Genomic DNA, 15,176 nt, shown 5'->3' with positions numbered 1-15,176 from the left:
CTGCTGAGTCTTTAGACGTGAGAAAAGGATCTTTAGCACTTCCTCGTGGCTGAAGGATGAGTTTAGTACTAATTTTATAACTCTTATAAAGAAATATCCAGCTCCTCAAGTCAGGATTATTTTCCACTTGTTTATTAGAAGAGTGTCCACACACTTTTACCCATGTAGTGTTTGAAAAATGAATGAAGGAATGGATGGAGCAGACATATCTAATTTAATTAATCTGATTCAAAGCATTGTATTTCAAGTATTTTTGTATTTTTCAATGCTCTCAGAGGACAAAACGCGTCTAAATTTCTACTTGTCTCACCAATAAAAAAACTTGAGTGCTTAACTCACAAATGCAAACATTTCACACTTAATGTTTAGTGGCTGTACAAGACCAGACATGGCATGTTGCACTCTTTAAAAAAAAGCAAAAATACAAAAAACGGCAGTACAAGGCGGAAACAGACCACTCATAGGAGAACTTGGCATTAACATGCGTTTCGTATCCAGATAATATCTGGATATTCTTTAGCTGCAGTGCATTTACACTTGCATTTCAAATGTGTCTCCACCGATCACACTTACTAACTTAACATGCATATCACCCTCAAAGGAACATTTGACCAGTCTCAATTATATGTAACCCTAATTATCTGTAAAGCAGATTTCCTTCCCGGTGTACATATGCACACAAAATCCCTACATCAAAACTAATAAGCATGTACACTGGTGGCCAAAAGTTTGGAATAATGAGCATATTTTGCAGTTTCGAAAGGAAATTTGCACTTTAATTCACCAAAGTTGCATTCAACTGATCAAAAAGTATAGACAGGACATTACTGATGTAAAAAAACAGCACCATCACTATTTGATTTAATATTTATGATCAAATCTAGACCGGCACCATTTCCAGCAGCCATCACTCCAACACCTTATCCTTGAGTTATCATGCTAAATTACTAATTTGGTACTAGAAAATCACTTTCCATTATATCAAACACAGTTGAAAACTATTTGGTTCATTAAATGAAGCTTAAATGTGTCGTTGTGTTTGTTTTTGAGTTACCACAGCATGCAATAGACTGGCATGTCTTAAGGTCAAAAATGGCAAAAAATAAACCGCTTTCTCTAGAAACTCATCAGTCAATCATTGATTTGAGGAATGAAGGCTATACAATGCTTGAAATTGCCAAAAAACTGAAGGTTTCATACAAATGTGTACACTACAGTCTTCAAAGACAAAGGACAACTGGCTCTAACAAGGACAGAAAGAGATGTGGAAGACCAGATGTACAACTAAACAAGAGGATAAGTACATCAGAGTCTCTAGTTTGAGACGCCTCACATGTCCTCAGCTGACAGCTTCATTGAATTCTACCCGCTAAACACCAGTTTCATGTGCAACAGTAAAGAGAAGACTCAGGAGGCCTTATGGGGAGAATTGCAAAGAAAAATCCACTTTTGAAATAGAAAAACAAAAAGAAAAGGTTAGTGTGTGCAAAGAAACACAGACATTGGACAACAGATAATTGGAAAAGAGTGTTACGGATCTTAACCCTGCTGAGCATTGTGGGATCAGCTAAACTGTAAGGTGCTTGAGAAGTGCCCGACAAGACAGTCACATCTATAGCAAGTGCTACAGGAAGTGTGGGGTGAAATGTCACCTGAGTATCTGGACAAAATGACAGCTGGAATGTCAAAGATCTGCAAAGCTGTCATTGCTGCACGTGGAGGATTTTTTGACGAGAACTCATTGAAGTATTTTAAGACGTTTTCTTCAAATTATAGTAGTAATTTTTCACATTATTAATGTCCTGACTATACATTGTGATCAGTTGAATGCCACTTTGGTGAATAAAAGTACAAATTTCTTTCCATAAGAGCAAAATCTGTACATTATTCCAAACTTTTGACCGCCAGTGTATGATCTCGCAAATTAGTGTGTCCTTCTCTGCAGCCGCAGCATTCTGCTTTCATGTCTCAAATGTACACAGAGAGAATTTCTAGCACAATTGTTTCACTCTTTCTATTGCCTGTTGTTTCAGATTTTTGCTCCGGGATTAAGCTAACAATTACTGTTGGTCTAGGATCAGTTTCCCAAAGCCAATTCCAAACATGAATTATTAGTGAAACACCAAAACTGGCTCTAAATCAGAGGTTGTGGAGAAAACATTGTTATATTTGATTGTTCATTTTAAAAATAAAATGTTCTTAAAATGAGGCAGTGTAATTTATTGTGGATTAAATATTAAGTTTGTCTTGTGTTTTGTTAGCACTAAACATGATGCAGAGTGCCGTATGGCCCTACAGTACATCAGCACGGTCGCAGGTAATCACATCAGTGCTGATTTAGGGCCATACAGCATGATTGCGAGTGTGATATCGCATTTATACATACATTTTGTTCAATGAACAAGTCAATAAAAAAAAAAAAAAAGAGGAAAAACAAAAGGACTGACACAAAAAAAACACATTTGTGCGTGGAACTTCTTTCTTAAGCCACTGATCAGGATCTGCCGTTGCTAGTTCAAAGGATGCGCACAAGCCTACGTAACTGCAAAAACGCCACTTCAGGAATAGAACCGATGGCTTGGGCTGTTTTCGAAAGTCATTCGAGAAACAAGGATGTGTTTGAGAGAGAGAGAGAGAGAGAGAGAGAGAGTGTGTGTGTGTGTGTGTGTGTGTGTGTGTGTGTGTGTGTGTGTGTGTGTGTGTGTGTGTGTGTGTGTGGGAGCGATAACCTATATATGTCGTGACTCCCAATCAGTGATGAACAGTAAAGCTAAAGCTGTTTAACTTGCCCACAGCTGTAGTGTTGGCTTGCTGAAGATAATGAAATTTTGGTCAAATACATCCTATTTTCTCTGTGTAAAAATAGCCATCTGAGCAGTGGGTTCCCCCCTGAGAATTTTGTGGTAAACAATGCATTCTATCCTCCGCCATGATGAATTTTTACATTTCCCAACGTGGACACTCCGTGATCCAATATTTATTTCCCAGCAGTAGAAGTGTAGTAGTAATCCGAGCGATCGTGGAGTGAGAGACAATGCCGATGATTTCAAAGAAACTGTTCCTGACTGACGTCCACTGATTCAATTCACTTCAAACTTAACTGGCTCATAACACATCAAAATTGTGTTGTTGCCACCTCCTGGCTAAAACTTTTATTGACACATGAAAAAAATTTAAAGATACACATCTAGCTCTTTTACACATCTGCACTGCTCTCTTACACTTTAGTACAGAATGCTATGAACACAAGTGGTACAAACAGTGAAGTGTCCGAGCGCTGATATTCTGAGACATCAGTACTCATGGAAGGTCTCTCGTCCAATCACATTCAAGGACTTTTCTTTATACAGAGCACTCCCATATTTTCAGAAAGTCCCTTTGCAATTTTGATCTGAAACCAATCTAGAACCATGCACATAGCTTGGATGCACTAAAGAAACATCCTCTCTTTTTAATATGCGCTGATGCCAGAGGTCTTAAAGAGGCAGTACCGATGAAGCACTTGTTTTATATATCACTGTAAATCTTTGTAAGTATAGTACAAAATATGCATGTAAACAACAAATATAACCAAAAATATATATGCAATATTATAAGACATTTATTGAAGGAATACACTTCATTTGAAAATGTTTCAAAAGCTAAATTACTGTATGTACTTAACTAGGGATGTGCACGAGTAATCGAGTAAGAGATTACTCATTCTGCACCAGCTACTCGAGTATTAAAAACAATTAAAAACATTGCACATTTTCCTTTCCACATTTGCCTGCTATAAGCAGCGCTGACTTACACTGTACTTTCCCTGTGAATCTCTCACCAATTCTTGCAGTTACAATTGAATCCACAGGGGGGTGCTATGGATGTGTGTCGTTGAGATGTAAAGTGAGAGAAGATGATGTAATGGTGTCTGTGTTTTCAAACAAAGGCAAGTGAGGAAATACTTGTAATGTTTTGATTCTTATTGAATTCTGCTCCGTTTGTATTCAGTTTTCTTCATGCTTATTAATGTATATTATTCATTTAATTTGTTCCGAAAAGTAAAGCATAGTTTGTTAAACGTATCCAATTTTGAAGCCGTTCTTGGTAACGTTTGTGAATAAAACAAATCTAAGATTCCCTTACGTGTAACACGTGTTATTTTTAATGTGCATTTTAATTTACAAGTAACTGGGTGCTCTACTACAGAATTACTCGAAACTGACCATCCCTATACTTAACGTCTTCCCTGTGTGTATGAATTACAATCCCATAAGCATGATCTAATCGAATGGAAAAATATAAAGTTTAAAGTTGTTGAGTAAAAGTATAGAAACTATATATTTTAATTTCAGTTCAAAATATTCAGATATTTGCAAATATACAAGTAGTTTGAGAGTGTAGATCGATTGCGTTGTTCACGGTGCATCATCATAGGTGTAGGTGGTAGCTGCAGAGCTCTTTTGCTGCACTTTGTTGGTCATGATTCTCATGATTCACAAGTAGTGTAGTTCTTCATCAGGAATTCAGCAAATAAGTGTTTTTTTTAAGGTATTTAAACTTGAAACATTCTTCATTTCAGTAAAGATTCAAAAAATACTCTTGGGATCTTCAAGAGTTGGGCTTTAAGAATGCCAAGTATTTTCCATTATTTCTTTTTTTTTTCTTTCTCAATTTCAAATTTAAATCTCAAAGTACACTAATGGCATAATTGTTTTGCATACAATATTGCCATAGTACCTCTTTCTCTTTAATGTTACGTGGATGCTTTTATCACGTATGAAAGTACATTTATCTTTTCCAAGTCAATGGAGTGTTGTGTTTGGAGAGGCCAGCCAAGCCTTTCTCTGAGCTCAGCCAAAGGTGGAAAGTTGAGGCACAACACAAACGCTCCATTATGTTCCGCTTATTTTTTTCTCTCCCCATTTTTGTGGAAACCATTTCAAATTTGTCTCGCTGCTCCAAGTGCCTGGCCCGTCACAAGAGAGTCCTTTTATGATCAATGAGGTTGTCATGGTGATCTTGTGCTCCGGTGGGAGGGGCAGACCCCAGCCATTAGTTCTCTTCAAACGCTGCAATGCTGTCATTCTGAAAACCGTTGCTAAGGCTACAGGATTGTGCTGGTATATGTGTGAGTCTCGATCTCTGCGATGATGAGATGAAGAAGAACAAGAAATCCATGGCTCTTACTAGAGTTTTGTGACTCCAATGTCTGGCTGTGCTGCTCATTTATGGGAGACTTCATCAAAGAGTCCTGCCTTTCTGCTTTGTGGTGACGAGATGTTGCTGGTGCCTCTGAAGTGTGAACGCAGTATGTGTTTGAGAACGCAGCCCATCTCTGATGCAGTATATGACCACTGAACCCTGTAGAGATTCTGGCTCCATGTGCAGACGCAGCATTACTACTCATCTTGATGGAGGAGGGATGGTGGCAAAGTCCCGCACAAACTCTGACTCCCATCAGGATTGCTTCTCTCCTCTGGAATCAGCTTCTTATTAAATCATCACAGTGAAGCTCTCCGTCAGGTCATTCTATTCTGTTTTCCTGTCTTGTGACATTTCATGGCCAGTGTCTCCTTTGATTCTGCTTGCCACAACATGGTTGTCTCAATGTCTGTGCGAGCAAGAAGCCAGTATGTATGTATGCTGTAATTAATGCTGGTTTCGCGTCAGCTGTTTGTCGTTTGACTACGTAGTGGTCATAGTTTCGCTTTTCTTAAAAGTGGATCTTGTCAACATGGGCTGTGTGTTCTCCTTACCAGAAGACCGACTAGTCATGGTGGACAGGTGAGTGTCCCTTGCATTCAAATGTGAATATTTGGACGGTAGTGAGAATTGGAGAAATGTGTAACTGTCATGAAAATAATGTAAATAAAAGTCTTAATGGCCTTAAAATATGCCTCTTTTCCTTTATGCAAAATATAATTTCTTATTTGTTTCTTTTGCTTTTGGAGTGAAATGTCACCGGGACGTTTTCTTGACTGGTTTCGTGAGAATAACCCATAAAATAAGACCATTGCTTCATATAATAATAGATATACATTTAGCACTTGCATATCAAGTTTGATGGCCAAACATACTTTTTGAAAGCCTGAATGGATGATGGTAGCTTTAAGTCATTGGATTTTCCTTTCATGTTCCCTTAAACCGAGTTCAGCAGCAGCTTTCTCTCATTAAATCACATTGTTCAAATCCTTGTGCAATAGTCTTCCTGGAGCATTTATACAGTGAAAAGTCTCTCACGCTTTCCCTCCATTCACTGCACTCATTCATTGAACATTTGTGGACTTTTAACGTGTGTGTTGGAGTGGAGTTGATGTAAAGATGGAGGCATGTAAAGAACTTTGAGAGTCCACTGAGAGAGAGAGAGAGCGAAGGAGGGTTCGAAAGGAGAGCGAATTGAGAGCATTGATGAGAATTAAAGGGGTCATATCACAAATATATTTATAGGATATACTGTAATATTTATATAATGTGAATAGCATGTACAGTCAAGTTAAGAAAATATTTTAAAATATGGTAATATTGAATAATATTTTCAATAATAATGGTAGCACTACAATAATGTTCAAATTTTATTAACATTAGTCGATGCATTTAGTAACATGATCTAATAATTTAACAATCGATTTTATAGCATTTGTTAATGTTAATAAATGTTAATAAAAAATACTAGGGCTGTCAATCAATAAAAAAATTTAATCGAATTAATTACATGGTGTCCCGATTAATTAATCGCATATACAAATATTTGCTGAGAAAGCCCCTCGTATAAATATAATTCAATATATAATGATGAAATAATGATACATAGTTATCTTTAAATATATATATATATATATATATAAAAAATAAAAAGGGTGTTTTTCTTCACTGTATAAACTGTGCGTTGCCACACAGCTGAAATTTCACTTACTGCCCTCTGGAGTAAACAGGTGGTACTACAAGCTTGCATTTCTCAGGAATCTTCCATATCATTGCGGGCATTGCGATTTTAATTGTGTTATTTTTTTAACGTGTTATTTTTAGTCAAATTTATCGCACTGAATTAACGCGTTAAATCGACAGCCCTAAAAAATACAATTACTCATGTTAGTTCATAGTGCATTAATTAATGTTAACATATACAACTTTTGATTTTAGAAATATATTAATATATGTTGAAATGAAAGTAATAGTTCACCCAGAAATAAAAATGCTCATCATTTACTGACTTTCTTTCTTCTGAAGAATACAAATTAAGATTTTTTTTTTTAAGAATATTAATATAATCAGCTGTGTAGGTCCATACAATACAATTGAATGGGTGCCATACATTTCACTGAATCAAAAAAGAATTACATAAAGGAAACATAAAAGTAATCCATACGACCAGTGATTTAATCCAAGTCTCCTGAAACAATGTGATAGGTGTGGGTGAGAAAAAGATCAATATTTAAGCACATTTCTCTATGTCCGTTCTTTTTGCATTATTATGTTTTTGAGGACTTGTTTGACATCATCACCCACCTCCTGAAATTGAAAATAGTTCAGAGGTTGTTGAATCTACACATTGCATCATCTCAAAACTTACATCCTCACATATTGCGAGTTTCACTCTTTTAAGGTAGTTAGGCAAGACTGATTTTCATAAGAACGAGAACACTTTCTTAGCATTGGAAAAACACCCATATCTCCACATTCACGATCACTTCCACATTCTTGTTCTTTAGTTTTTTGGGGTGATTGACATTCTTCATGCATATCGCTACATACTGATAGGGGATGGTCAAAGGTGGAGATTTATAGCAAAAAAGGACTTTAATATTGATATAAAAATCTGTTTTTCACCCACACCTATCATATAACTTCTGAAAACATGGATTAAACCACTGGAGTCATATGGATTACTTTTATGATGCCTTGATGTCCTTTTTGGACCTTCTGAGTTTTGGCCATCATTCACTTGCATTTTATAGACCAAGAGCTGAAATATTCTTCTAAAAATCTTCGTTTTCTGCAGAAGAAAATCATACACATCTGGGATGGCATGAGGGTGAGTAAATGATGAGAGAATTTTCATTTTTGGGTGAACTATTTCTTTAACTACTGTAACTAATATTAACAAATGAACCTTATTGTAAAGTGTTACCATAATAATACTAACAGAGATGATGATGATGATTACTAATATCATTATTATCATTATTATTATGTAAGGGATAATGTACAGTCTACCGGTTGTTATTGCACAATAAACCCTGAAATGGATCATGACCCCGACGAGAAGCGGAGGACTCTTGTATCACCCTGAAGGGGTTTATTTAGCTTTAACAACCGGCTGACTGTACATTATCCCACTTATTACACTGCTACTACCCAAATAAAAACATGGACATTAAATATTGATTTACGTTGAAATGATGTAATGTGAGAGGAAAGATATCGCTGAACATCTGAAATCCACCTCTGGTTTGCTGTTCTGAGTTGGTGAGTTCTGTTGGTGTTTATTTTATAAAAATGACCATCTGACTCATTACTTAGCTTATTACTAGACTACTTGCCATATAAGTAAATGGACATGAATATTGATTTGAGAGGAAATTATTTTATGAGCCTACTTGTAGAGATCGAGAAGCAGGAGAGACGGCGCACAGAACCCGGACGAGCGGCCTGATACATGGATGTGCGGTTATTTCAAAGCAATATCAGAACACTAGATGGTGTCATTGGCCAATCAGAATAGAGTATTGCTGAGAACCATGCAAAAAATATATATTTTCTTTATAATTTCTAAGGTGAGGCCCTGTCACAAAGTGGATAAACAAATACAGTGTGAATGTGACGTAAAACTTTTTATTTTACGTTTCACTGTATTCTTATTTTTTTTTATTCTGGTTCCTTTTAAGGGCACTAAATTGTGCACCATTCCTTGAGCTGTATGTCTAATGGCAGTTAGCACGCTTACCCATGATTTTCGGTCTAAATAAATCACTCATCTCATGTTATATACTATATATCGCAGTTCAAATCAATAAACATTTTTTTTTATAAATAATTTGATTTATTTGTCCAAATCATTTAGCCTTAATTCATGTAGTAATTTACTGTTTCCTGACCATTTTCCACACTGTTTCTGACTCTTAGAATTGAATGGCCTATTTCTTTCTTTTAAGTCTTGTGTCCTCTTTGCATGTGAAATAATTTACAGCATTTATTTTTGGTTGCAAGTTTGCTGTCAGGACCAAAATTGTGTCGTGCCCCATCTATCAATAACAGCCCCTTTGCAAAGCCTGTATCACATTATGACAGGTTGGGACAAAGTGCTGAACACCTAATAAAATTGTAGATAAATATGTTATTTGTAAATATGGACAGTCACGTGTTAATGCATTAATTTATCTTATGACATTATGTTGCAGAAGTACCGAACAAGGTGTTTCTGTAGAAGGTCTTTAATAGATGGATATTTTATCTCAAAAGATCAAGAACAATTTGAGGACTTTAAGGTCCAGTTCTGCGTTGAAAGCAGACCAATGATCCACGTTTGCAGGCCAGAACTTGCCATTGTTTGTGCATAAAGAAAACATTTTGTCCATATTAGTATGAGCAAAGGTTTATAATGTAATCATTCTGATATCTGACCTGTCTGTGTTTTGTAGGGCTCCAACAACTAGGGAAACCAGTTTTATTGAAAAAATGAAGAAAACGGTAAGGTATTTTTACTCTTTACCAGTAGAGGTTAAAATGATCAGTCACAACTGGCACACAAAATATCATCTTGTACTCCACTGACATACTAAAATAGTCACCCACACTTATGTACAGAAAACATTTGCATAACATAATTGCATGGCTGCAAACTGCCATGTTTGAATTAGAGGTAGACCGATATATCAGTTTTATTGATTAATCGGTGCCGATAGCTTTCTGGAACTATCGTTATTCGCAAAAATCTATGCATATAGTTCTTTTCATAATTTGTAATGTCAAAATAAGAGTCCTCAGTGTATATCAGGCTTGTTTATATTTAAAAGTCCCGCTTTATGCACCAAATTGTAATTTTGTATGAACAATAAACAGCATCTGAGATTTTATTCATTTGTTTCTTAGTCTTGTGTCCGTCATGGTACATTTGTTGACATTCTATAAATTGATTTTTCAACTATCGGTCAATAAATCACTTATCAACCTTTCCCATCACTTCAGTTATCAGTATTTGCAATATCCACTATCAGTCAACCTCTTAGTTTGAATGTGATTAGGTTTATGACAGATCTCTGTCCTTGATAGTCTCCAGATGGAAAGCAGTTAGGCCATCATCGATAATGCATTTCTTCCTGTTCATTTGTAAAGTGAAGATAAACATTGAGGACTATTTTTGCCTCACTAAAGACAAAATGTTATGCTAGCTTTTTGCTAGCTACAAAACTTGCTGTTTTTCAGAAATGTATAATCTGTTTCATAAGGCATTTTACTTGGCTTAGTCTAGAGATATATCACATATTAGCTTTCCACCAAGTCTTCCCCTTAGGGGACGGTCCGTTTGTTTAGTCTTTTCATATTTCATGTTTTTGTCTAGAGCCTGCAGTCTGGTCGTCAGAGCGTAAACACAAGTGCAAATGTGAAGTACAAATGATGTAACAGAAATGTTCACATTGTTAGCATTGTTGTTAAACTCCAAACTAATTTGCTGAATCATTTGGCAAAGTCATTTGAAGTGTGCCCAGGTGCTGTATCTTCTGGAAGTAATGCCTTTTTTTCTTGTAACCTGCCAGGGCAAGAACATCATTGTGTTTTATGGCTCGCAAACGGGCACAGGTGAGGAGTTTGCCAATCGACTCTCTAAAGATGCTCATCGCTACGGCATGAAGGGGATGGTAGCAGACCCAGAGGAATATGATATGGTAATAAATTAAACTTCTCTTTAGGGCTTTTTATACTGCACTTAAGCCTGGGTTAGGGCTGTCACGCTTATGAAATTTGGCTGACGATTAATTGTCAAACAAATAATTGTGATTATGATGATTAATTGTCTGTTTTAGGGCTTTCGTGATTAATTTTCATATTTTTATGTATGCTGCCTTCACACACCTTAAGTTATTGTTTACATATTTAACTTCAAATATATAAATCAATTATTAAAATAGGGATATATGGCTTCCTTTTAAGGCTTTAAAAACCTATGAATGACATGAAAAAATATTTTTTAAATATCAAAATATTCTAAATACTTAAAATATGTCTCTTTTTTTAAAGTTTAGTTTTGGTAAATTTTAAATTTACACTGTTGTTTCATATTTTATAATATAATTTTTTTGATATTTTAAATATGTATTATATGTATATTATATAATGGTAATATAAAATAATATTATGCAATAGTAAAATATTTCTGTACAAATTTCTGTCAAATTTCGTTATTTTAATGCTCTTTGATAAAACCCCCAAGCCCTTATTTCTCATGAAGCAAAACCTTTGACATTTTGTTTCATCATTTTATCACCCCACAGAAGTACAGCTCCTCTGTGTCACTGTGTGTCATTAACACTGAGTGTCTGAAACCATTTGCCATTACACGATCGTTAAAGTGAAACCGGAGTGCTTTGCGATCACAATCAAAGTCTATATTTGTTCATTTATATTTCCACGGGAGTTTAGCGCAAGCTTCTGCTGAATGTGCGTGCATCAGAGTGCCTGAGAAGCATTTCACGTGATCTTCCGGAAAGAAGCTGATCTGGTTGACGTCAGTGGTGTGGCTTAGTGTCGCTCGGAGTTCAACTGAATGACACACAAATGCAGAGTTCATGGCGTTTATATATTTGTTGAAATTCTCTTATTTGGGCATTAAAATGTGATTTGGAAATTGGAAAGTGCGCACTATTTGTGATTATCTCAAATTATCGCTGTTATTTGGTCCAATCATGATCACGACATGCCTACCCTACATTTCACATTTGTAATTTTGAAAGGGAGTGAGCACCTTTTTTGCAGTCTTCACCCAGAATTTCGGTGCCTAAAGAATACACTTTTTTTATTCTTACAATATGATACAGTGCTACAATGTTACAGCAAGTTGTTTAGCAACAGACAGCCAATCATATGATGCCTCAGTGTTTGCCTCCATTAAATGTTCATTCACTTTAAACAGTTTAAAAATGTGCACGCACCCGAGGGAAATCATTAAAACAAAAGTTCAAATAGAGATGCAAATGAATGTGTTTTTGTAGTATATTACAGAACACTTAAAAACAGACCTTTCCACTGATAAGCAGTTCAATAGACCTCATAAATATGGGATTTAGCATTTGTTTACATTTGTTTTTCAGAGCGAGCTCTCTCGTTTGACTGAGATTGAAAACTCTTTAGCGATCTTCTGCATGGCCACATATGGAGAGGGCGACCCCACTGATAATGCTCAGGACTTCTATGACTGGTTACAAGAGGGCGATGCTGACCTCAAAGGGGTTAAATACACAGTAAGTTCCTCGGCACTGTGGAATATGAAGGAAAAACACCTTCATCCTTTCAAGAAAACTGAAATGAATTAAATGAAAATTCTGCCATTTAATTTACTCACCCTCATGTTGCGTGTTGTTCCAAATGTTGCTAATTTTTTAACATCATGTCATGCTGCTACGGACTGAAGTCTCAGACATGCTCACTGAAAACAGCTCTTCATGCATACTTCACAGAGTGTAGGCAATGTTCAGTGACTCAGCATGATCTGTGGTTTATGGAACACAAAGCAAAGATATGTGTGTGCCTGTAAGTTTAGCACCACTTGCTTCTTGGTTTGTGAATGTTGGATTAGTACATTGAAAAGAGTAGTTAACCACAAATTGAGTGTTGTTCTGTTGTGCTATTGTTTATTTCTGTGGAGAGTCTTCATGTTACACTTTTCCACACAATGACCGTTAATAATGACCACATCTATCAAGCTCCAGTAATAATACTGACTAGGTGGTGGTTGTTGGTGTTTGTCATATCGAGCAGAGTAGAATTGCATTATTAGTTGGATTGGATTAGTTCATTGTTTCATTCAAGTTTTATGCTAGTTTGAGTATATTTTTTATAATAATTATGGGGCTAATCATCCATGAGCACTGATAAATTACATTTGTTCAGGAGAATATTTAAATTGAACCCTTTTTTAAGTTGGATGTTACTTTTTTTTACAGATGTTACTGTATATCAGTAGATCTGTGTCACGGTAAATGTGTAAAAAGGGCAAAATATATAATAATAATTAGGTCTGTTGATTTAACATGTTAATCCAGTGCGATTTTAATTATATAAAAAAATAACCTGTGTCATTTTGTTTACACAGCGTCTTTCAAACAACATTTAACTTAACACAGCATCCAAAAAATGCTGTGTTTATGACGAAACACTAAGTGAGATGCAAAAGCCTTCTTCTGATACATGTGACGCATCCTTAGATATGCCCTTGTAATTAGTCTACCTCAGACAGATAGATGAATTCATTTGCTAAATGGTTTGCTGTGCACTGCAGGCCAATGATAGACTTGTGTTCAATGATGTGAAAATAAACAAAATATTTCTTTGTATTGTCTTATTTATCAATGCTTTACTCTTCAACCAAAATAATGTAATGCATTTTAATTATCTGAATTATTATATTTATAATTATTTTAATATAATTGTTCATAATTATTTCATCATTACATATTTTTATTTAGGGGCCTTTCTCAGCAAATATTGGTATAATAGAATAAATTGCGATCATTCAATTAATTAATTGGCATATACAAATATTTGCTGAGAAAGCCCCTCATATAACAATAATTCAATATATAAAGATTATACATATTAATATCAATATAGAATTATACATAATTATCTTTAAATATAATGTTTTTTTATATATATAATAATAATAATAATAATAATAATAATAATAATAAATATTCAGATAAATAAAATGCATTACATTCCTGTAGCAGAAGAGTTAATCATTGATAAGACAATATAAAAAGCGTCTTTAGAATACAATGTATTGTTTACTACCATATTATTGATTATATGTCAATCATTGACACACAGTTCACAGCAATCCATTACACAAGTGAATTTGTCAATCAGAGATTTATTATGAGGGCTTGTTTAAGAGCCCGTCAATTTACACCTGCGTCAGACATGCTTGTGTAGCGTCTTGGGTGTGTTATGTCATAAACATAAAATGTTTAGGTCACTGTGTCAAGTTAAATATAGTTTAATACTCAATCTTTAAACACATCTTGAGATCCCTTAGATCGCATTTGCTCTCCTTCAAGTGTTTTGAACGCAAGAATGTAATGCATGTTTGTGTTGTTCTGCCTAATGAAGTGTTTTCTTCACTGTATAAACTGCGCGTTGCTCATACAGCTGAAATTTCACTGGCGTAAACAGGTAGTACTGCAAGCTTGCATTTCTCAGGAATCTTCCCTATTATTATCCGGGGGCATGTGATTAATTGCATTAATTATTTTAACGCGTTATTTCTTGTCAAATTAATCGCACTGTATTAACGCGTTAAATAGACAGCCCTAATATATATACACATATTTTATGTTTATTTGTTTGCGATTTAATTTTCTATGGGATTACTTTTGTGCCAATTGTTTGAACGTGACTTTTAAAGAAACAAATAAAAATAAATGAGAATGAATAAAAGCAAACTGAAACTGGCTGCCTCCTGGTGTCCTACTGATGACGATTAAGGCATTCATCCGTGTTGCTCATCAAAACTTATCACAACAAAATAGTAGTGGGAGAAAATACAGAAAGTACAAAAACAAGCGCCTAAATATATCACTAAACACTAATTAATTCTGAAGCCGCTAACAGATTCTTGCACATTTACATGCAAACTCTGATCCAGAGCCCCTTCCAAGTTAACTCTATTTCCAGGTCAAAGAGCTGTCGCTCAAAATCTCACAAGCCAATGAGAACTCCTCTTTGTTAGCCTCGCCCACATACGAGTTTGGCAAAGAAAATTCAGAGCGTAAATGAAAACATCTGTTACGTACGTAACCTCGGTTCCCTGAGACGAAGGGAGCGAGACATTGCGTATCAACGCATGTGGAATACCTTCTTATACGACCTAGTTGAAACCTCTAAATAACGGCAATATTCTAATATTGGCTATTCTAAGGAAATGGCGTTTGTGCACCTGTTTTTATAGACAGTTTTGCGCCAAAACCGGCAGGGCTCAA

The 15,176-nt window shown here is 35.4% G+C and overlaps 1 protein-coding gene across 2 annotated transcripts in view; it reads left to right on the top strand.

Annotated features, from left to right (window-relative positions):
• porb (P450 (cytochrome) oxidoreductase b) overlaps positions 1-15,176 on the top strand; it is a 42,305-nt gene that overhangs the window by 9,028 nt on the left and 18,101 nt on the right. Inside the window, exons 1-4 of one of the 2 annotated variants that reach the window (XM_052109657.1) lie at positions 5,070-5,766; positions 9,621-9,669; positions 10,737-10,865; positions 12,288-12,437. In XM_052109657.1, the coding sequence (XP_051965617.1) occupies positions 5,717-5,766; positions 9,621-9,669; positions 10,737-10,865; positions 12,288-12,437 (378 nt within the window). In that variant the 5' untranslated portion in view covers positions 5,070-5,716. Of the gene's footprint in view, positions 1-5,069; positions 5,767-9,620; positions 9,670-10,736; positions 10,866-12,287; positions 12,438-15,176 lie in introns of those variants that run through there. The other variant, XM_052109656.1, reaches the window with a different exon arrangement.

This window comes from Xyrauchen texanus, chromosome 38 (assembly GCF_025860055.1).
Source record: "Xyrauchen texanus isolate HMW12.3.18 chromosome 38, RBS_HiC_50CHRs, whole genome shotgun sequence".
Classification (NCBI taxonomy): Eukaryota; Metazoa; Chordata; class Actinopteri; order Cypriniformes; family Catostomidae; genus Xyrauchen; species Xyrauchen texanus.
The sequence above is the reverse complement of the archived record's forward strand: the minus strand, read 5'-3'. Positions and strand labels throughout refer to the sequence as shown.